This window comes from Lissotriton vulgaris, chromosome 5, assembly GCF_964263255.1.
Source record: "Lissotriton vulgaris chromosome 5, aLisVul1.2, whole genome shotgun sequence".
NCBI classification, from domain to species: Eukaryota; Metazoa; Chordata; class Amphibia; order Caudata; family Salamandridae; genus Lissotriton; species Lissotriton vulgaris.
The window spans coordinates 529,971,739-529,996,232 of NC_141693.1; the positions used below are offsets into that span (position 1 = coordinate 529,971,739).

At 43.7% G+C, this 24,494-nt stretch overlaps 1 protein-coding gene across 2 annotated transcripts in view; it reads right to left on the reverse strand.

Moving 5' to 3' along the window:
- The window catches only part of PCGF5 (polycomb group ring finger 5), a 259,950-nt gene that overhangs the window by 18,137 nt on the left and 217,319 nt on the right, over positions 1 to 24,494 (reverse strand). Inside the window, exon 10 of one of the 2 annotated variants that reach the window (XM_086921974.1) lies at positions 7,027 to 7,140. The exons of the other annotated variant lie outside the window; for it this stretch is intronic. Coding sequence (XP_086778100.1) covers positions 7,132 to 7,140 — 9 coding nt within the window. The 3' untranslated portion in view covers positions 7,027 to 7,131. Of the gene's footprint in view, positions 1 to 7,026; positions 7,141 to 24,494 lie in introns of those variants that run through there. 2 annotated transcript variants of the gene reach the window in all.

Genomic DNA, 24,494 nt, shown 5'->3' on the forward strand with positions numbered 1-24,494 from the left:
AGAGAGGAGAAGGAGATCTAATAGGAGAAAAAAAATGTTTATTCCCTTCTAAGAAATCCTTTACTACCGGTATTCTAAAGTAGGAGATTTGTGAAGGAGACTTCCTATTTGCAGTCACCGCGGTATGAAATAACTGCTTCCTCTTGGCAGGAACCCAGGTTATGGTTATTCTGAATGCACCACAGGCAAAATCTTTTCCATTTGAAAGAATATGATGCTCAAGTGGTTTGTCTCTTTGCCTCTTTTAAAATGTTCATGCAATGTTGTGGAAGATTTAAATGCCCATGTTGTAGGAATTCAGGAGCCTAGGTGTTCAGTTCAACGATGGTAGTTTGTGGTATAGGATCTGATCTCCAAATATGCAGAGAAGACCAGGTCTGCACAGTAATTTCCAGTGTGTGGTCTCTCTGATAGTTAAAGAAGATCTGTGAACCACCATTGTTGAGGCCATTCCACAACTAATAGGATCATTCTTGTCTTGGAATGCTGAAGTTTGATCAACACGTTGGAATCAAAGGGATGGGAAGAAAAGAGGAGAAGTTTCCCTGACCAGGTTATCAAAAGGGCATTCTCCACGGATCCTGGTTGAGAATTTCTTGAGGCGAAGTTTGGGCATTTTTTGTTGTGTGGGTCGGCAAAAAAAGTCATATTCTGGATAGCCCCATTCTTCCAATGTGTTGTTCAAAATGTTGTCATTTAGAATCCAATAGTGAGTTTCTTGAATTATAGGACATAGTGCACCTGCTTGTATATTGTGCACTCTTAGAAGATGTATTGGCTAACTGTTAATTTCTTTGCTAGAAGCCATTTCCAGGTGGTTTCAGCTTCCAGGGACAACTGCCTCAAATGTATTCCTACCCCCGTTTGTTACGATAAAATATTGTTGGTATATTGTTTGTTATAAGAAGGATTTAAGTTAACTTGAATGAAGGGAGAAATGATTTCAGAGTGAGATGGTCAGCTCAATTTCAACAGGTTGACCTGATAAGATTCTTTCTTCAACCAAGTCCCCTGAATTTCAAGGCGGTCCATATGACGACCCCATCCCAGTAGAGAAGACTCTTTTACTTTAATGTGAATAGGAATGACTTTGTGGAAAGGAATTCCTTTCAGAAAACTAGATGCCTTGACCCACCAAGGGAATGACTGAATCGCTTGCTGGATATGCATTATTCTGCTCTCTAAACTCCCTGGTTTCAGGCTCCACTGATCACCAGGCATTACTGCAATGCTCACATGAGGAGTCTGACAAGATGCATGATGCCGTTGATCCTAGCAACAAAGAAACTTGTCACACTGTTGCATCGCGAGATGTTTTCAGCAGTTGACACTTCTGTTGAAAACATGAGAGTCTCTCCTCTGAAGGAAAAACGTTTGCGACTGTGGTGTCTAATCTCACTCCGAATAGTGAATCCTTTGAACTGGAACAAATGTGAATTTCTGAAAGTTGATTTTCAGACCTAGGATTTGTAAGGTGTGCACTGCTGTTTGAAAGTGCTCCTTTGTTGTGACCGGAGACGACAAATTTATCAACCAGTAGTCCAGAAGTTGGTATATGAAAATGTTACTTTTGTGGAGATGAGCCACACTACAGCCATACACTTTGCAAAGGTGTGAGGAGCAGACCTGAGGCTGAAGGGAAGAACCTTCAATTGGTAGTTATGACATCCTACCATGCATCTTAGAAACTTCCTGTGTTTCTTTAATATTGGAATATGGAAATAGGCATCCTTCAAGTTTATCGCACACATCCAATCTTCTTGAAGAAATTGAGGATATAGTTGGTGTAACGTTAACAACCTGAATCTTTCTTTGATTATCCATATATTCATACATTTTAGGTTGAAAACGGGTCTGAACTTTTTTTTCGGACCTTTTTTCTGCTCACGAAATAGCGGGTATAAATCCCCTTTGCTATTTGAAAAGGAGGCACTTTCTCCACAGCATTTTCCTGTAACAAGGAGTTTACCTCCTCTAAAAAGCACATTTTGATGTAGATAACCTTTTTCAGTGGTATAGAAGGAGGAGTAGATTTGAATTTGCGAGACTAACCATTCTGAACAATATTCAAGGCCCACTTGTCATTTTGTTATACTGCGCCACTCTTAGATATGGAATGAAATACTTCCCCCCACCAGAGTGACTAACAGAGCGGAGGGAAAAAAAATCATTATTTTTTCTGCTGAAGTTTTCCTGTAGAGGCCGATGTTGTATGTCCTCCTTTGCCCCTAGAGGACTGACTGTCTGTGCTGGTAAGGTTGTCATTGCTGTTTTCCACCGGCGGCAGATTGTTCTCCCACCTCGCTGCCAAAACCTGGAACACCCTTCCCATCCTCCTACGGCAGACCCAGGACCTACTAACCTTCAGGAGGCTACTCAAGACCTGGTTATTCGAGCAGTAAAAGCACCCCTGCCCCAGCGCCTTGAGACCCTCACGGGTGAGTAGTGCGCTGTACAAATGTTCTGATTGATTGATTGATTGAATATGTTGTTGCTGCTGCTGATGAGGCAGTCACTTAGGGGCTCCAACCCTCTGAGGGAAGTAACTCGATTTGCAAGGCTTATAGTGTCTTCTCTACTCCTTCTTGAAACTTGCAGCCTTTAGATTGTCCAATTCGGATTTCATACGGCCCATCTCATCATCCTCATGAGACCCAAAGAGAGAATTGACTAAAAAAGGAAATCCTTTGTTGTGCTTCAGGTTTTAACCCCATCAGTCTCAACCAGGTACTGCATCTGAGACATTCCATGCCAGTAGGCATGTGCTGCCCGGTCAAATGAATCAGCTGCTGCACGTATCATTTGGCTCAAATCCATCATGTCCTCTTGTAAGATTTGCAGAAAATCTTCCTTGTCCTCCTTCTGACGTTTTTCAGTGAATCTATGAAGAGCGTGCCAAAGTGCTCTGTCATAACAACCCAGCAAAACAGGTGCACTCACTGTTTTCATAGAATGGGTCGCTGAACCACATATTTTTCTGCCAGCGGAGATTGCGATTGGTTTGCTTTCTTCTTCTGGAGGCACAGTGGAAGAAGGAGCTCATGTATGTGATCTTCGTGCAGCGTAGATAATTAAAAAAATTTGGACGGGGGTCTTCTCTTAAAAAGAGGGACTCTTGGCCCAGAGCTTTACATATTAGCCTGGAAGGAGCAGACTTTGCAGAAGCTGGAGTTAGGAACAACTGCATGGCTGGGTCTAAAATACCAGGAACCAATGGTAATAAAGGGCTTGAAGGAAACCTATGATGAATGGTTTGGAAAATCAATGAGGTAGAAGTAGTAGGTGTCCGATTGGGGATGTTCAATTTTGAAGCCCTTCTAACCAACACCCCACTAAAAGTTCTGATGTCAGCTATTCGTGACACTCAGGGAGGTGGAGAGACAACTAGTGTTGGAGAATAATCTCAACTTAGATGGAGGTATTGACGTCAATGGATAGACTTATCTCAACGTCGACTTACAGGGATGTCTTGATGTCAACGATGGTCTCAACGTCAACTTACTTTGATGTCTCAACATGGTCGTACCCTTCTTGATGGCGAGCAAGTTGCTAGGGTACCAGTTCTCGACATCATAGGTCGAACAGGAACATCGTTTTCAATGTAATTTTTTGCGCTCTGTGGATCTACCTCTTGAATAGTCTTTAGAGTGGGAAGAGTGTGCAGAGGTAGATAGTAAAAGACCTACTCGCCTCTCTAGACGACCTGTGCAGGGGGCCTTTACTCCTCCCCTGAAGACAGCATTTGTCTCAGGTTGCTGGCACCAAAATCAAAGCTCTTGAGGGAGTCTGACTTCTGCCGGAGTATTTGTATTGGCTCAAATGGTTCTTTCATTACTTGAACTAGAAGTGTAATCAGCTCCCACATCTGTGGCTTCTTAACAAAAGGCGAGGAAGAATGAAACAGATCCTGCATAGGATCATTATCCATCCTGTTGGAGAAAAAGGGTTTGCGGATGGGGAGCTTAAATAATTGAATATGACTGTCAGGGGTACTCTAATAGAGAAGTATCTTAATCCAGGTTCTGCCAAGTCCAATAATGAGGCAGTATCTTATGAGGACGCACAACGAGAGGATCAGCATAATTTGCTAAGGCCCAAATATGAAATCTCGTCCATTTTAAGCAGTAGGTTTTAAAATGGAAGCTGCTCTAACAGCTTGTAGAACCTTTTCTGCAGGTAGGTGGGGTCTTCAAAATAACATTCTATATTTGCAGCAGCAAAGCAGTTAGGTCATTATTTTCTACTGATTATCCTGACCTGTTTCAATGGGCTTCATTTCTAGTAGACTCTGGGGTATGACAGTATGCCGAAAAATACTTTGAACTTCCCAACTGTGATGTATTCCTTTACACTTCTCCTGATAAGTTTTCACCCTAAGTTTTTCCTCTCTTTCTTGTGGTTGATGAACTTTTCAATGTTTAGCACGACGGACCCTTAATAAACCAGTCGCCATGCTATGGGAATAATCTTACACTCTGAAAAACGTAGAGAAGTGGCCTCATCAACATGCTTGCCAAACAGATACTGGCCAGAAAGTTCTACTTCAGAGCTGGCAGCATGTTCTTAAAGCAGCTCCTGTATCAATCTATCAAACAGAAAAGAATAATTTTCAGTGGTGATCATGCACAAATAACATTTTAGAGCTGCTCTATCCATCAACATGTGAAAAATGGACACAACATGCAGTGGGGAGTCTCTTGAGACTTGTTCTAGACTTGGCTGTTATAGGGGAACAAAGTCTTCTCACACAGGGTTGTTCCTGTGAGATGTCACTGCCATAATCTGAATGTGCCATGCTCACCCTGATCACCTGTTTCCAATGATGTGTCCAGGCCAGTATTTTTGAACTGATAGTGCAGGCTAGTTCACAGGTTCATCCTGAGGAATTACTCTAGGTTGTGAAATGATTTGATGCTGTGAGGTTGGAATTGGTAACGGAGTCCGGTCTGATATGGATGCCTGAGAAAGAGCTGGTGCTGGAGGTAATCTTCTTTAAAAGGCCCCATCTTTTTTCATAGGCTGTAGAAATCTATGGATACTTTGACATTGGTGATCCTAAAATCTCTGTCGCCTCCAGCTCTGGAAGCTGTTCTTCCTAATCGAAAGAGTTATCTGGTACACAATGAATGCCCATATCACGGGGCCTTTCAGCTGGAGAAGTGGTCTCTGATAGTTTGGCTTCATCAGATTACATTTCCTCTCTGTCTGATTTATGAACACCGAGGGCCTAATTCACAAAGGTAACTTGGACTTTTGACTAATTTACACTTTCGGGTAAGTTTACTATTACAAAATCTGTGTGTAAGATACTAATAAAAAAACACAGAAAAACAGTAGCAAGTTCAGCACCACACGTGGCCAAACGCTGCTATTGCAACATCCTCTCCTAGAAAATAGAGGTAGGGTATTAAAACAAACCCCACAGAAAATAATGTAAAATTAAAATAAATTATTCAAAATAGTTAAAAATATAAACAAATATAAATGCTTAAAAATTGTACATATTTAATTATGAAATATTTGAACGCCTAATTTTGACCTTAAAAAGTAATGTAACAATACTTTTTATGAAATGCATATACATCAAATAAATTCACAAACCTTTTAATTAGAAACCTGTATGCCGTCATACCCTGTCAGAGACAGATCAGTCTGTTCTCTTTTTACAAAAAGCTTGGATCTTTAGGAGGATATGGGCCAGTTCTTTGTCTAATCTCCAGGGAGGGAGAGTTGCTAATGGCCAGATGGAAGATTTCCATGGAGGGGAATTAGGATAACAGCTAAGTAGGAAAGAAGTGACTGAAATATAAATATAGTTCTTCAGTGTCGGACTCCTTAAGGGATTCACATGCTTGAATCAATTGCAGCTGTCAAGGTGAGGCTTGCACAGTAACCTTGGAATAGCAGTATGAACTAAAACTATGTCTGAAAGGCCCTAAAAAAATGCCATTTCAGTTGCACTCTCACTTCATTAAAAAGAACCCAAACTCCAGGCAATGAGGTTAGATTATCCTCTAGTCCACCCTCATGCACTGAAGTCATATTATCTTAGATTTCTACCACAAATCATGTGGAAAGGGAGTTCCAGAGGTTTGCACATCCAATCCAGAACACAGGCAAGTCTACTTTATTTCATCAAACCTCTCATTTGTCTTCTGAATATAATTTGTCTGTGTTCGGTTAGTGCCTTTCTTACGTTAAAATATGGATAGGGATAATTTCAAAACCATGGAGGAAGTTGCTCATTTAAAACAAGTGAAGCCATCTGGGTAGCAAAGGGTCTACTTGGAAGAGCAACAAAAAATGTGCATTCATTGGCTTTATCAGAGCGGCAAAAAGAAGGGCTGTAAAATTTGCTTATAGTTTTTGGATAAAACTGAATGACCACATGTCCCCTGTAGACTACAGTATGCCAGTGACGATGATTCCTCCACTGGCACCCCATTTACAACGACATTTACGTCGGTCCCTTTGACAACATTTCTTCTGCAAATTTGCAGGCCCTGTTCTTAACAAACCTGGCATTAAAGGAAGATGTGGAATAAGGCAGTCCATTGATGTAAAGTTTTGAAATCACAAACTAGTCTTTGCACTGTCAGAATATGCATGCTCAGTTTGTTGGCACTTCACATTAGGATGTAACACACTAACCCCAGGGACTCCTAGGGGAGGGAACAAGAGGTGCGGGGCACTCGGAGCAAGCTGGCCTCCAACCTAACATGAATACACAAAAGAAGCTGCTCCCGAGTTTTTGACTGAGATTTTACTGGATCATTTGTGAAGATGCTGGCATCTCACAAAAAGTGAAGGACTGTCTTCACACACCACCAGATGTCATGCTTCATCACCAGCAGTCCTCGCTCCAGTATACCGGTATAATTACCTAATTACATTTATTCAGAGAGGCAATTATATGGTATTGAAAATACAAGAACTGTGAGAATGGGGGCATATAATTATCCCCTCACCGTAGTGGTTTATTTAGTCAACTTGTTTCTGCCTTCTTGGCCCAAAGGGTCCGCGGCATTCATCAGGACAAAGAAATAAGTTGGGCTCAGTTCTTACCAATATTTCAATGCGAAGTTACCGCTTGGTAGGTTGACCTGTGTCACACTCTACCAAAGAAGATTTTCAATAAACCTGTAAACAAAAGTGAAAAGAAAGATAAAGGATTGCCATCAACATATTCGGATTGCGCAATTGCCCTACATGCACAACTTTATTACATAGGGGCTATTTGTGTGTAGCATGTGTCACTGCAACTATGAACACACAAAGTTTCATTAAAAACCAATGTGAGAACAAGCTCACATTCTTACCCTATGGTGGTTTCCTACACGCCCCATGGGAGGCGAGTAGAGGAGAGACCCCTGTAGTCAAACTCTGGAGAAGGGATATAAGCACAAAGCAAGTCAGCGTCCAAAAACAAACATTTTCTTAGTGATGGAGACGGGAATACAGATTCATACGACCATTCACTCTCTTATTATATTAAGGTGCATCTCCCACCTTGCACCTAGAAGTGTCTGCTCTTCCCTGGAGTTAAATGAACAGCGGAGAGATCCGGCTTATATAGTGCCTCAAATTGACAGAATTCGTGAAATGCACTTAACGTGTGCTCGTAATTAAAAAGGGTTCCGGTGTTGTGAGAATGCCCTAATCCTAACAGGGTGCTCGCCTGACTTCCACGTCAGCCGAGTCCGGAAACGTAATGATCTGTGCTGCGTTTGAACATCTGTGATTGTGGGATATCGGGTGTCCGGGGGATGCCATTGTTACAATTATAGGCAGCCGATTCTGATGAAGAAGGCCCTGAACAGTGGTAATGGCACGGGCCTCCGGTGCTGTGTGGATGCCTCAGTTATAAATAGCGATGCGCCTGACTTCCGCGTCAGCAGTTTCTAAGAGCGGAATGGACTAAACGTTTGTGATTGCCCACGGTGATGCAGTTAAATAAAGTTAAGCTAAGTTAAAAACAAAGCTCAAAGTGAAGACGCCACATGTAGCGTGGGCATGCTTGCTAGTCCACGGTGATGAGGTTAAATAAAGTTACACTCAGGACTCAAAAAAGTTATATTACACGCAAGGCTCAAAGAAAAACTCACAGGCGGTACGCCACGTGTAATTTGGGGCATGCTTGCTCATCCACTGAAATGTTAAATAAAGTTTACATAAAGTAGCTCACAAAAATAGCTCAAAAAAATTATGACGACGCTGGGCCTCACATTCCTCTGCCAGGGTGGTGTATTTGGTACAGTATGGGGGCATGCTAGGTTTGTGATTACATGTGCGTATTCCACCCATAACATCTTACTTCAGGGGTGTGGAATTTAATAAAATATCTACTTGTCCATGGGACAGGTAGCTTTCATAAATCTACTTGCCCTGTAACAAAATCTACTTGCCCCTTTGGTGCCATGTAGTGCAGTGACAAATAATGTCAGCAGTCTAATTTTATAAGAGCTCTGATAATAGCATCTCTGATTATACCAGGGTTCATTCTATAAAAGGGATTGAATACTAGCAATTTCCTTATTTTGCCACCTTTCTGCAGATCTACATACTGGGTCTCGAGGTAGTGGTAAGCAATGGTTCCAAGGTTTAAATGTCTTTTTGAGTCTGTGCAAACCTACTAACTTGCAGGTTTTAGTGATTTTAAGCAGCTCTTCTCTTGTCTAATCTTTTCCCACACTGACAAATGTGGTTGGAGGAGAAGTGAACTTGTAAACGCTCAACAGACTTTCGCAGGAGCAAAACTATGCATTCATATTTGGTAGTGCTAAAATGCAGTTCACAAATATTTTCTAGGAGTACGATTTCATGGCCTTCATGTGAATACATTAAATCAGTAAATCTGCACTAATGCAAGAAAATATACCATGGGGGAACTTTTGTGACTTTTTTACAAGAATTGGGTCCTTATTAGGTCTGGTGTTTAGCAAGACCTTTTGCTTAAATGAAAATTCAATCTATCGACTGGCTTCACTATGAATGATGGCATTCTGCGTTTTTATAAGCAGCATATCGGAACACAAAGTAGTTTTGTTCAGTGCCAGGGAATACTGTGGCAATGTGGGCTTTGAGACCAAAAACATTTTTTTCAATAGTTGTTGTAAGGGTTAGGACCCAGCAGCTCCAGCAACAATAAAGTTTTACATAAACCATGTACAAGACACACATTGACAAAACCAAAAGGTTGACCACCAAAGTCAGACTTATTGGCGTTGCCAGTGCTTGCTTATTTTAATGTTTCCCATAATCTTGTTGAAACTGGTTACACTGATTTTCCATATGAATATTTTTGGGAAAAATTAGCATGCATCCACATATTTTAATAAATGATGCTTCACATAAATGACACCTAATAATTTCACAGTAGAAAAACATAGGGAAGGGTTTTAGAGGTGGCTTGAGCGGGGTACTGTCTTAATTAAGAAGGAGTGTTTCTACAGCGGGTACCTTTGTGATTTCTGCCGTAAAGAACATAGCATCAGTACACTTTCACATTGTTTTACTATCTCTCCTGAGAAGTTTGCACTGTTAGCTGTTCCTGGCTTTAGTAGCTTCTAGTGGCACCTTCTCCATGTATTCACTTGCTCTGCATGCGATTTCTTTCCAGGAGAAAAAAAACACTGTTTTCCTGACTGTCTAGTGGTAAAAGTCTCATTAATGTGCTTTGATGTAACTAACGTTCAACCCAGTTGCAAGATGTAGTTGTTGTAGAGAATCTGAAGCTCCGGAAGAGAAAACAAATATAACACAAAGGACAGCCTCATGGGCCTCTGCAAACATTTGGACCCTGAAAACAATACATCTTATTGATGTCAAGGAGTGGTTAGCCTCATCAATCTATCCATCCCAAACAGTTGAAGGAGGATTGCTTTAGACCAGTTTATCCTATGGTCTCAACATCTTTCACTTTCCTGTATCAATTGTTAAGGTGGCTATTTGTATACATTGCATATACACACACATTCACTGTCTACTCAAAGTAGCTCCTCTAACTGGTCACTTCTGCCAGTACATTGTAGGTAACCATTCCATATTTTGCCTAGTACCAGCACACAATTCACCTAGCTCTTGGGTATATGTGGCTCAAATATAATCTGCCAAACGAGGGCACTGAACCTCCAACCTTTACTCACTTTCAGTTAACCTCATTGTGTGATCCTGGGCAAGTGTTTTATTGACTTATTCCTTTGTGTCTTAATCTACTAAAATTGGTGGTACTTGGATAAAGGTTAACCCGTTATTAAACACTACCGAAACCAATTGTATATTGCTAAACCGCACAGGAGCCTTGGGTTTAACCAAAATTGTAATAGTTTTTGCAGCGGTGATAAAGAATTTTCAATGCTTAATTATTGCTGTTAATTAGATAAAGGTGAAGAATATTGGGAAACTTATGGTTGCTCCGTGGGTGAGTTCGACGGTACGTTCTTATTCAATGCGAACGGAGCTCACCCTGCTGTAGCCCCTTTGTAGGCCTCAAGTCACCTATCTTACTGCAGATATAGTCTTGTGCCCTGGCACTTGAAGAGATCACCCTCCATTTAGCACCCCATCTTTCCTTAAAGTCATGCTTGGCAGTGCACAGAAAAGCATATAAATTCCCTCAGTTCAAAGCCAAGGCTTTGGTAACATCAGGTAATTGAAGTTAAGATTTACATAGAGTCTCTTTTGTACACACATCACAGCACAAGTGGCGATGGGAAAGGGTGGACTGAGTCCCCTCACTAATCAGAGGGGACACCGTCGTGTTTTGCCCAGGGCAGAAGGAAGCTCAGATATGTCCCTTTTACAACTGAATGAACACCCATGCACTTACCTAGCATTTCCATTATTGTTTCCAATGGCAAACATATGCCCCTGTGTTTACTTATAATGTGGCATTACTGAGAACATCTTCCTTCTCCTCCAGAGGAGCCCATGATGGGAGGGGTGGGGGGGGGGATGTCCACCCCTGAGACAATCATTTCTTAGCAATGTTGGGAGTGTGGTGTTTTGCAGTTTTATGGTGTTACAAATTACAGCATGGTGGAAACAGAGCACCTAACAATTTGCTCTGTACAAAATATACATGAAACACCTTTTATGTCCGCAGTAAAAATTGCACTTCTTGACTGTAACTTAGGAAGGGTTTTCAAAAATGTCACTTTGCGTACCCCTTTGTGTTTGGGAAACAAATGATTTAAAAGAAGTAAAACGATTATAAAACCTAGTTCAGCATTTCACTGTATAATTATATTTGTTGTTTATGTGAATCACTTATACAATCAGGGGACCATTTCGGAGGGCTGACATTGCCTAACAATCCCATAAAAATTGTGCAAAATGATGCATTTTTAATGCATCGCATAATATTGTAACATTACTTGCTGTGACATCACTTCATGTGATGTCTCTGTGCATCGACTATGCTAATTAGTCCACTAGCGATTTTGTCTAGGATTTGTTGGGGGGCGTAAGGGGGGGGGGGCTTTGTTTTCTTTTACCCTCTTCTCATTCCTGGTGTCAGTGAAGATACAAATGCAAAGCACCTGGCTGTCTAGGAAGAACGAGCTGGCAAGCAGCACCCCGCCCACCAAATAAACCTGAGTCACGAGGGGCCAAATGAAAGGACAGAAATGGGGTTGGGCAAGAGGCCTATATGAAAGTGAAAGTTACATGGGTAAAGTAAGGAGCTTTAATGCAGGCCCTTGATAACTTTAATGCAAGCCCTTGATGAGATAAGACCGGAGAAGCCAAGGGAAGCGGGCCATGGCTGTCTCAGAGGGGGTAAGAAGGGCAGGTACAGGCACCGAGTGAGATAGAGGGTGCATGAAGGAAGGGAGGGGCTCGAGCTGCATGAGAAGGGAAAGCAGGGCACTTTACTGTAGGTCCAGGAGGCGAGGGTGACAAGGGATCTTTGGCCGTATGAGGTACAAGGGTGGAACAAAGAATAAAAGACAGGAATGACAGGGTTCAAGTCAGAGCAGGGACCCAGAAGCAGATAAACCAGCCTCGTGCATGTCGGTGCTGTAGGTGTTCTGGAGCTGCAGAAGCGCGATCTTCGCCTCGTTCTCGAAGTGAATGAAAGGTAGAGGGGAGGGCCCTGAAGCCACACAAGAGCCTTGAGGAGAAAGTAAAATTCAAGTTACCTGGCAATGTTGTGGGTGTACCACAGGGAGCTGCAACTACGAGCTCCATTCCAAAATGCTGATCTTCTGCTCCTGGGAAATGAAAGCGCAGGACCCAGCTTTTGCACAGACCCTTTTACTGCCAATAAACTGCTCAAAGCCCAGCCCTGACTAGGAGCCACTGACAGAAAGGAAAGGTGTACCAGTGAAGCAAGCTAAGCCCCTCTCTCATCCAAAGCCAGTCATGACTGTATTGCATGCCATCAGTGCAATCACAGGCCACTACACTTCTGCACGTAGTGGCATGCACTTCATTCAGATTTATTTACTGGCTTTGACCTAGGGGTGGGCGGAATTTGCGTAATCGCGTTACGCAAATCTCTGCGAAACGGTAAAAAATGTTATGAACACGCAGAAACTCCGCAAACACGTGGAATTGCATGCTCGCGATGCTGGTTTACTGTTCGCAATCGCTATTTGCGGGCTCGGGGAGAAATATCTCGCGAACACGCATTTGAGAACGCGAACAAGCAAAACATTCCGCAAAGTCTCGGAACGCAGAATTTTGGGCAATTTCGCGAAATTACCAAAGTTCCGCAAATTCGGTGAGCGGAACGGAATTTACCGCCCAGGCCTACTTTGACCAACACAGTTAAAGAACTGTGTATCAGATTACAGTAAGTCTTTGTCTGCTTGTCCTTGGGACAAAATAGACATTACAACTTCTTGCCCTTGTGAGACATCTAGATGTCTTGGGCGTTGGGAGATAGGAATTTCCCAACCCTGTTATGTGTACCATTAGACTTAAGGGAGTATTTGGAGTTTATTATCATGAAATGGGTCTATCATAATGACACTCAGGTGTTTTAGTGTGGGATCACAGTTAAGGGATCGCGCGGGTGCAGAGGTAACGCATCACGTTCTTAATCAGTTTAACAAAACAATAAATTTCAACAAATGAATTAATTTCACGGTTGCTACAGGTTTGGTAGAGCACTGTTATGACTCCATTATGTCAGATTAACAATCGTCCACATTCGGGTGGAAGAGGACAGGGCAAGGGGAAGCGGAAGGAAGAGGGAAAAAAGAGAGAGAGAATGTCCTAATTCCCCACTGAGTGTATTACTTCCCCATCTGGAGCCAAGGTCTCTCGTCATTCAGTCCTGTATCCCATGTGCGTAGACGATATACCCAACGTTGTTCTCTGACGTGGGAGACCTCTGGATGTCAGGGCCTGTTTTTTTGATTGTATCTAGCACTACCCATTTCAAATCTGTATCTTTGTGGTTGTCTTTTAAGTAGTGCTTAGTCAACTTCGTGTTTGTCTTCTTGCATCTGATAGTACTTTTGTGTTCATTGATGCAGACCTTGATCTTCCTTGTTGTCATGCCCACGTACATCAAATCACAAGGGAATGCCAATAGATAGACAACATTTTCGCTGTTACAGTTGCTAAAGGTTTTAAGTATCCATGGTTTATTGGTTTTTAGGTCTCGCCTCTCAATGCGCATGCGCATTGAGCAGAGCGAGACTATAGCGACTTAAACAGACTTTACCCAACTGGGCGATTTGGTGCTGTGCCCGTGCGCTTTTAGGTCAATGCGCAAGCGCATTGACCTAAAATGCGCGTGCACATCATCAAATCGCCATCTGTTCCCTCAGCCGCACTCCTCCCACACCTTTGAAGTGAAGCTTAGCTTCACTTCAAAGGCCCCTGCTGCTTCACACCCTCATCGCCGCTCTCCCCGCTGCGCCCCCTCCCCTGCCCGCCGTGTAGCATTTCTCCTCCCCCCTCCCCACAGCAATGCCCTCCGTCTTGCTCTCCTCCATTGGCTGTTCCTTACCCCAGTTTCCCTTCCTCCTCGCCTCTCCTATTTCTTTATCTTAGCCCCTCATATTCACTAAAATACAGTCCACGTTGATTGAGCACAGGGTCAAAGAAAGGATTATTGTCATTATAATGGAAATGAAAACAAGGCATACGCAACCCACCATCTACACCCCTTACATTAACATCGGTCAGTGATTGGTACAAAATAAGTACCCCTCTGTATTTAATAAAAATGTCATGGTGCTGTGCATGTACTCGGCATTGCAAAAAAGACTAACTACACATGCGTGCAAATCCCTAGACCAGCTGAGGAGATGTAAAAAAGACACGAGGCGGCACACTTGGTGTCTGAGCATTTCCACGGGGATAGGTCTCACAGCGCCGGGCTGCGTCTGTAAACAAGGCATTATACACATTCCTAGAAATGGGGCAAGGCTACATCATTTCATATCACTCTCGAGTGCCAACGACTCCGCCAGGGGACTACCTTCACCAGTGCACGCACGGGAAGCCTGCCAGGTTTGCCAGCTACATCCAACAGCACGACCGTCTTTCTGGTCTATGCACTCCAATTTACTGTGAATCCAGGATTTACACGTTTCAGAGACAATTCACCGATTCAGGTAGAGGTCTGGGAGGGTCTGACAGTTGATAGGCTGTTTCTTTTGCTGGCATCAGTGTGCTCACTGCGTACTCCAAATTTTTCACCCGACCACAGTCGTCAACATCCAAAGGCGTGTTATTCACCAGGAGGAAGGCACACCACCCACGTCACCAGAGAAGCGGGATTTCCGAAACCTTCAGAACATGACCCTTGAATCATCTCGGTCCTTCCTTCACCGCGTCCTCCTTTTTTACATTTCTTGTCTGTCACCTCAGCAGTGCCCGCCCACACGACAAACAATAAATCCAAATCAACATTGCACCTTGTCACTTGTGCTTTACTTCATCACCTGAGAGGTTCATGCTTAAGTTTTGACCAATCAAATTCATTTTGTTCCCAGACCACGCTACTGTGCAAACAAAGATACTCCCCGGACTTTTGTATAGCGCCGCCCTGTCTCTTTTGGATCTTTGAGTACATACTGTATCTACATTTAGGTTCGCCGGTAAAAATATTTTCTGTTGCCCCTCGTTTCTAATGCCTCTCAATCTCCCCTCACTCTCTCACTCTCCCTCTCTCCGTCTGCCTCTCTCCCTTTCCCTCACTTTCCTCTCTCCTCTCACCCTCTCCTTCTCTCTCTCTCCTCTCTCCCCCTCTCACCCTCTCGTTACCTTCCCCCTGCTCTCCTTTTTCTCCCCCTCCCCATCTCCCCCTCTGCTTGCTCTTCTCTCTCCCTCCCTCCCCTCTCTCTTCCCTCCGTCCTTCGCTCTCGTCCTCCCCCTCTCTTCTTACCCTCCCTCTCTCCCTTTCCCTCACTTCCCTCTCTCCCCGTCTCCCCCTCGCTCTCTCCCCGTCTCCCCATCTCTCTCTCCCCGTCTCCCCCTCTCTCTCCTCTCTCCCTCTCTCTCTCTCTCTCCTCTCTCCCCCTCTCTCTCTCCTCTCTCCCTCTCTCCTCCTCTCTCCCCCTCTCTCTCTCCTCTCTCCCCCTCTCTCTCTCTCCTCTCTCCCTCTCTCTTTCCTCTCTCCCCCTCTCTCTCTCCTCTCTCCCCCTTTTTACCCTCTCCCCCTTTTTACCCTCTACCCCTCTCTCTCTCCTCTCTCCCCCTCTCTCTCCTCTCTCCCCCTCTCTCTCCCCCTTTTTACCCTCTCCCTCTTTTTACACTCTGCATCACTCTGCATCACCACATCATCACTCTGCATCACCACATCATCACTCTGCATCACCCCAGCATCACTCTGCATCACCCCAGCATCACTCAGCACCACTCTGCATCACCACATCATCACTCAGCATCACCCCAGCATCACTCACCATCACCACATCATCACTCAGCATCACCCCAGCATCACTCAGCACCACTCAGCATCACCACATCATCACTCAGCATCACCCCAGCATCACTCAGCGCAACCACAGCATCACTCGGCGCAACCACAGCATCACTCGGCGCAACCACAGCATCACTCGGCGCAACCACAGCATCACTCAGCACCACTCAGCATCACCCCAGCATCATTCAGCGCAACCACAGCATCACTCAGCGCAACCACAGCATCACTCAGCGCAACCACAGCATCACTCAGCGCAACCACAGCATCACTCAGCGCAACCACAGCATCACTGGTTCAAATATGTTCTTTCAATGTTTCAAGCTGTTTTCAAGCTTTATTACAAATCACAAAAATATGTTAATATATCACTTCTGTTCTTGGATTTTCGTCACAATAAAAAACACTTAACATAATCTTCACGAAAGTTAGTTACAAAACTTTAAGCTATTGACATTACAAATTAAATAAATTATTTAAGTATTAATTATTTAAAAAAATTAAAAGCCATTGGTAATTGTAATATCAATACATCTAAGTCACTTAAATACAAAACATGTTGCATTACAAATGCTATAGGTGTCACATTTGCGAAAGTTATAACTATTGGCATTGTAAATGACAAAGCTATTAACTTAGCTATTTTTAAAAACAACACATACATTAAAAAAAAAAAAATTATAAGACCAATAGCTCAAACTTTCCTAATGCGAGACCTATTGCATTTCCAATGCTTGTTATATCAACCTCTTATGTTGTATTGGTGAGGGAGCATGCCACACAACCTCCGCATGGGTAGCATCCAACTGGTCTTTGATGGCCCCACAGTGTGGTTTGGTCCTGATTCTTTGGAGAGGTGCTTTGGCGTGGACCAGTTCATCACGTATACTTTAGTTTTGTTTGAAAGCGAAAAGTGGGGGGGCCACTGTTTTTTTTGCCCCATTCAGGATATGCCAGTGTTTTTGTATAATATTTTGTACTTTGTTTGATAGAGTATGTGGTGACACATACTATTCTCTCGTTCTCTTTCTTTTCCTGGTCCTCAAGTAGAACCTCCCGGTTATTGTTTATAGCTGTCTTTCTTGCTTTCCTGATCATCTTTTTGGGGTAGTGTTGTTCAAGCAGTTTCTTCTCCTATGTTTCAGCCTGTTCCTCATAGGTTTCCGTCCTAGAGCAATACTCCCCCGGATCCGGAGGAATTGACCTACCGGTAAATTTTGTCGTAACTACCTAGGGTGAAAGCTCTCAAACAGCAGTAAACAGTTTTTGTCTGTGCTCTTGTTGTGACCTTTAATTTGTATCCCGTCTGGTGTCATGTTTATAATAAGGTCCAGAAAAATTGCCTGTTCTCTGCTGATCGAGTGTGTTAATGTCAGGTGTTTGTCTCTCGTATTGACCCATCTCACAAAGTCCTCTGCTTCTTCTTGGTTTCCATGCCAGACGATAATTACGTCATCTACGTATCGCTGCCAGATTTTATATTGCGCCACATAGGGATTGTCTTGGTGGAAGATGAAGTCCACTTCGAATTGGTGCGCATAGAGGCACGCCATGCTGGGAGCAAAGGTGCTCCCCATGGAAGTGCCTCTGATCTGATGATATATTGTATCTTCTTATTCAAAGACATTTTTGGTAAGAGCCAACTCTGCGCACTCCATGATGAAATGTCTTGGTGTTATAAACTTCCAATCTCTTTCTAGTAGAATCTGTTCTACCATGCTTAGGGTGCAGTGCGTCTCTGTGGTATGCTGGTGTATAATGTCGCCATGTCAATGGTGATGAATAGATATTCAGTTGGATTGATCTCGAGGTCTATGAAGAGGCAAAGGACATCTTTTGTGTCTCTCAGGTAAGAGGCAGTTCTCTATACAATAGGTCTGAGGAACCAGTCACAAAATTGTGATAAAGTTTCAAGGACTGAGCCTATACCCGACACTATAGGTCTTCCTGGTGGGGGCATCCGTTTAAAAAAAATCTTGGGTAGAGTATAAAATCCGGGGGTGCGTGGAGTGTCACCCACCAAAAACTCAGCCTGATGTTTAGTTATCCAATCGTTCATCAGACCCTCATCCACCATACTCCTGATTCTGTTCACAAGTCTAGGGGTAGGATTTGGGACAAACCCCAGTCCCATGGAGAGGACAGACTCCTAATCCTTTGATAGTGTGTGATCACTTAAATTGACTATATTGGTGGTTCCCTGCTCATGGTTGGTCCTTGTTCTTTCCCTTTGCTCTGTGTGACCACTACGTTGGGTGTCTAATCCTCCCAATGTACTCTGGCGTGTTGTTTCGATTGCTTTTGTATTCCTGATCCCCTGCCTCTGCCCCTGTATAAAAAAGGCGACGGGCCTTGTTGAAATGGAAAATCTGGTGGGTAGTAGGGTTGTTGCCAATAGCCAAATGGGTGCATCGGAGGGTGCATTGGTGGCTGTTGGAAGTTCGGAATTGTCTCCCCTCGGGGTGTCCATTGCTTTCGTCACTACTGCTATCGTTGCCACTCGTCTCTTCTCCAGAGCTGAAAGTCCAGTTCTGTGGTGTGGATTTAAAGCGTTGTTGTCTTCTTCCCACAGGTTGGGGTTGTGGTTTTTCATAATGCTCATCTGTGATGTATGGGTAGACTGTACATCTTTATTTAGTTTGGTGAGTTTTGATTGTGCCAAGTATTCGTTGTATTGGGAGTGATCATTATTAATGTCCTCAAGTTTTTTCTTAAAGATGGAAACATGCACTGTCCTTTTCAGCCTCTATCAACATGCAGAGGTATTTCTGAAAAAAAAATCCTGGATGTAGTCTGGCACCTGGGGAGAATTCTAAGATAAGGAATCTGCGGATAGAATGTCTCTTTCAGATAGTTCATTTAAACAAGGTAGAAACTTACTCAACTAGTGTGAATTGGAGAGGTATGTTACAAATAGGTGGCAGCTTAACTCAAGGACCTGTTGCCAAAATATGTGAGAAAAACTAAGGCTTAGCCTAAAATACATTATTCTGGGGGTATTGTGTGTACTTGATGATTAAAAAGAGTTGTCATGAAGTGCTAGCTACAATTCTTATACATACTGGAGATTTATAGGGTGCAGATATTTTTTCCCAGAAGTTCCATGAAAATTCTGAGACATATTGTAAAAGAATGTAAACAGTGCAAGTCGCAGAAAGACTGTAAAAAATGAGTTACTTAACCTTAAATGAGGTTGTCCAGTGGTGGCATGTTTCATTAATTCACATGCGTGATCACTCCCCGAAGTGGGAGCCCCTGGGTATCCTTGAAATAGGGGAACAAAGCACTGACAGCGACACCTGCCATAGGCAGTGCTCACTTTATTAGCACATCCACCTCATCTTAAAAATAAAAAAACAACATTCAACAAGGTGGAAGTGATCGGTGACTCACCTCTCCCACAGTTGTTCACACCTTTCGTAGCACAAGTAGTGGAAACAGAAAGCCATACATGAAATGACTGAGCTATGCCTCTTTTCAGGGAGGAAGTTGGGTTGTATATAAATCTATGAAAGTTGCCATGGCAGGTAAAGGAATAGCTTCTTACCTGTAACTCCTGCTTTCTCATAAGGGATTTCCATTTAAAGTCATAAGCACTGTGTAGTAATGTAAGTCCACACAATTATAGATTCAAGAACATTTATTAAGTTCTTTTGAACATAGGTGCCCCCAGCTTGACAGGATAAAAACAACCCAACATTCCACTGCAGCCTTCAGGGGAAAGTACGGGCCATACCAAGTGGAAGGGAGGCATGGGGGAGTCAGGAAGAGGTGGGAGGGACCAATTGATAAGTTACAACACATCATCCTCCCTAGGGGAAACAAGGATGGATGGGAAGAGAGGGCAGGAGAGACAAGAGGATGGGAGAGTAAGCAGGGAGAGGGAGAGAGAGAAGGTGAGATTGAGGGGAAGACAGGTGAACAGAGGAGGAGGAGGTATGAACGTGTGCGAAGAGAAGCACAACAGAGGGTCATGAAAGGAAGACCCTGGCCCAGGAAAAACCCCTGGGTCTACCTGATGGGATAAGCCCATAGTCTCTACCAAAACTGGCAGGATGCCCCTTAAAACAAGAAGAACTGTCTTTGCCAGGACGGGGAAGAGTAAGCAGGCGGGGGAGGGGGTAACCAGAGACTATAACTTCCCTGCCCCCCTTTTCTTACCAACCGGGAGTTGAGACTCAATCCCCTTTACCCTCCAGGAAACAACTGTGGGAGAGGGTACTGCCTGGTCTAAATGCCCCAACTACTGCTAAGGGATACTATTAATAACGCAGCCAAGACGGACTCCAAAACCCCTTAAACCCCACCACTTAGAGTGAAAAGAAGCTGAGTCCTGGACCCCACAACAGGAGACAAGGGTGCACTCATTACACATTTCCCTGAACATGAGAAAAACAACAAACAAAGTGCATGTCCAGTAAGATCAGCGATACTTGTACTTCATAAGTCTGTTATTTGAATGACCCTGTTGTCACGGGAAAAGATTACATTCCTCCGAGTCATTTTCTGCATTTAGCTAACCCCATCCGTGTGGCGATGACCACTTCCACTTTCTGCGGCGGAGTTGCTGTGAGTCAAGATTGTTTGTTCCGCGTGGTCCCTGGCCACGCTTAGTCTCTTCCACGGAATGGATGACTGATCTGTCCAATAAGATGCGATTGATGAAGCTGAGAGCAAGAAACTTTGCTCTCCCTTCCGTTCCCATAGGCTTAAGTCACTTCCTTGTTTGGTATATGTTGTGGGTTAGAAAGGGTACGAGTGCCTACTAGTACTCTCTCCTTAAATCCTCAAAAGCCATGCGGCCCGGATGATACTCTGCTGACGAGCTCTAGTCCTCAATCTCTCGTACCACCTCACCCTGCTGGAGAGTGACAACCCCTTAGAATTCTTTATTTATTTATTTATTTATTTTTTCCCCTCAGAAATTTCCTGGACCATGTTACACTGCTTCTAACCCTGCTCCTACGACTGGTTTCCTTCTCATTGACCTCATAGGCGTTGGGTCCAGCATAATTTTTCTTGTGGCACGCTGTGCCTGAGCTTCTCGTACTTCCTTCTGTACATGCCTCTTCAAGGACTAGACTTTCCTCCGACTTCGTCCCCTGGGTTCGCCTTGTGAATGTGGCTTTGTCTCCTGTAAACCCTAACACATCTTCTTTCCAGCCTTCTATGAGCAACCTGATACTTCCAACCGGACCTTTAGAGTGCTGGCCTGGTACGCTCTTGAGTGGATTCTCACACCTTCTCTGACAAACTTCTCCTTCCAGGTCCATGTGAAGGACAGATTTCTCACTCGACCTGTTTGTATTTGACCCGAGCCATAGAGCTCCATGCTTTCTCATCCTTGAGGCGGGTTGGTTTGCAAAGTTCCTCCACTGCTCTCGTGGAATGTGTAACCCCACACGTTTCCTCCCTAACCAATTCTTTCACTTCCAGAACATCATGTTCACTGATAATTCTCCCTAAAATTTTCCTTATATTGTCTCCAACCTCCTTTCCAAATGACGTATTCTGCTTTCTTTCGCATTTGACCATGGCTGTTTCTGTTTTCTTTTTATACCTCCAAACCCTTTTTGTCCTTACTTCAATGTCTAAGGATGGATACGTGTTCACCCTCAAACTCTCGAACCTGGTAAATTGAATACTGTCGTTTACAGCCAACCCTCTCCTGGACTCAGAACCATTGGGATTTTTCGTTGTACTTAATTTCCTTCGTTCCTCCCCTTCCGGTACAGCAACCGCTTCTTCTGCATTATAAATCTTACCCCTAGTACTTCTCTTCATGTAGCACCACTCAGTCTCTCCGTTTCCTCTCAAGATAAAGTTTTCACCCGTGTCTGCTGCTTCAAATTCATTTCCTAGAGTTAATGACAATTCACTCTTCCACCTGTATTTGTCTACTACAGTACTATGTAACTCTGAATCCGCGATAGATCCCTTAACTTCTCCACCTCTATTGATGGTATACACCTGTTTTGCTTCACTTTTGTTCCTCACCATTTCGTTTTCTCCCTCTTCTCTGCATATTTTGTTCCCTTGTACTTTGGCACTCCCTTCTCGCTTATTGTGTACATCCAAATCATTCAAGACCTTTTACCAACCGTTTCTGTCAGTTCCCTTAAAGTTTCTCTTTTCTCTCTTAATATTCTCTTTCCATCCTCCAGCTCCCAAACTGTTTGTCCATATTTACGCCTCTTTCTCTATTTTCATAGGTTCTTCCTTCTCATCAAAAATTGATATGAAAAATGATATGCGTTTTTTAAACCTAACCTTCCTCTCTTCCCAATCCGCGATACTTGTTCCCTCTTCTTTCATTAATGGCTCAGGATGCGGTAAATTACACATTTTGCCTCTTCTAATGAAAATTTCTCTTTACTTTGCCCCTTATTTTCACAAGTGCCAATGACTACTTTCTGTTTATTTGTGCTCCTCACACAACAAAGTTTACAATCTATCCCTGAAATTTCAACTTTTAAAGGATACAGTCTTCGTGCTCTCCCAGCACATGAAGCTCCGTAGATTATTTACCTGTGCCACCCGGTGCGTGAAATGCCAAATGGGAACGTTCCGAAGTACCTCTTACACTGAACACTGGATTTAGACTCGTCTCGAAGTGACTTTCGTGCTATAATTTGTGGTTCCGATAAATGACTATATATATATATTTTTTTTTTCTTCGTTAGTCTTCTTCTACCGCCTAAGATGTATATTTCTTTACATTCTGAGAAAGTGTCCAGGTTACTTCACATGGTGTTTTTCACACTCAAGATGGCCCCTCAGTAACTCTACGTAACAGACGTTAGTTCCTTCAGGCCGACAAAGTTCTTATTTGAAGGTCTAGTTTCCTGCTCCGCCTCCTGCTTCCCCTCTAGGCTACACGAGATCGCTTAAAATGCTTTGTTCATGACGCCTGTAGGTTCACGATCCTTGTAAAGCTCAAGTCTAAGTTCCAAAGAGATTACGTATCTCTCACTAGACGCGCTGCCTCAAATCTGTATCAAGCGCCACCACTGGGGTTCACAGCACTCCCTGCCCCTCTGAAATTTCCTCACACAGCTTCAACACGCTGCCTTGGTTAAGTTCCCTACACCGAACCAGAGGTTTGCCACACTCTCTGTTCCTCTCAAATCTCCTCACGCAGCTTCAAAGCGCTGCCTCAGTTCCGTTTCACGCGCGGCAACAGGGGTTTACTGCCTTCCCTGATCCTCTCAGATTTTTTTCATGCAGCGTCAACGTGCTGCCTCAGTTAAGTTTCAAACACGGTACCAGAGGTTTGCTACACACTCTGTTCCTGAGAAATTTCCTCACACAGCTACTACGCGCTGCCACCGTTCAGTTTCATACGTTTACTGCACACTATGTTCCGCTCACCGCTCCTCACAGTGTTTTAAAGGCTCACTACGATTCAGTGTTATCCAGCTTGGGTCCCCTTCGGGTAATCTTCCTCCCAATACCATATATGAATACTCCCGAATTCACTGAGACTGTTATTTACTCGCCTCCGATAATTCTTGGTGTTTGGAGATACCCGCTTCCCAATGCTGTCACTCACTCTTGCCTCGAACGCTAAGCGCACTGCCTCGGGTCAGTTTCTTTTGCGGTATCGGAAATGTCGCTTTATTCCCTGCTCCGCTCCCTTCGCCTCACGCAGCTTCAAAGGCTCACCTCATAGACATGCACGAATCCCTCTGTTTCCGACTTGGGTCTTGCTTTCCTGCATCATAACAATTGCACGGAAACGCCAGAGGTTGAATCTGATTTTACTTTCTCCTTTATTCCTTTCCCAGTCCAATTAAATTATTACCGACTCCTTCCCATATCACTTCTTGCTTGGAATTCACTGTACATCCATTCAAACTTGAAACTCAAACTTGCCACTGCCGTAATGCACTTTGGCTCTTCATGTATACAGTTCTTCACGTGGTATGTTATCCGGAGTGCTGTGGTATCACCGTTCAAAATGCAACCAGCCTCCTTTCACATCAGGGTATGACCGGCTCTCCAAAACGGGTAAGTCATTAATTTCTTCTTTTTCTTTTCTCCTCCTCGCCCAAGCTCAAACTCTTCCAGGGGAGAGGCACCTCGCTGACCCTGGCTCAGCTCCATTTACCTCGTCGCCAAAAAGTGTAGTAATGTAAGTCCACACAATTATAGATTCAAGAACATTTATTAAGTTCTTTTGAACATAGGTGCCCCCAGCTTGACAGGATAAAAACAACCCAACATTCCACTGCAGCCTTCAGTGGAAAGTACGGGCCATACCAAGTGGAAGGGAGGCATGGGGGAGTCAGGAAGAGGTGGGAGGGACCAATTGATAAGTTACAACACACTGACTAGTCCTGCCCATGTGTGGGGACCCCAGAGCAGTTCTTTAAATCATCTTCTTAAGTGTGGAGTTTCGCCTATCTTCAAGAAGGCCTGTAATGACACTTTAAAAAGATAGTTTCTGTAGCCTATATACCTTGGCTACAATGGCCGAATTGTTTATTATGAAGACAAAAAGGGCCAGAATAAGATACAGGAGGACAGTCTGAGATGATTTGCAAACAACATAAATCTCCCTCACAAACCTTTTTATATGATGGAGATGAAGGAGCGCAGGATAGAGTAC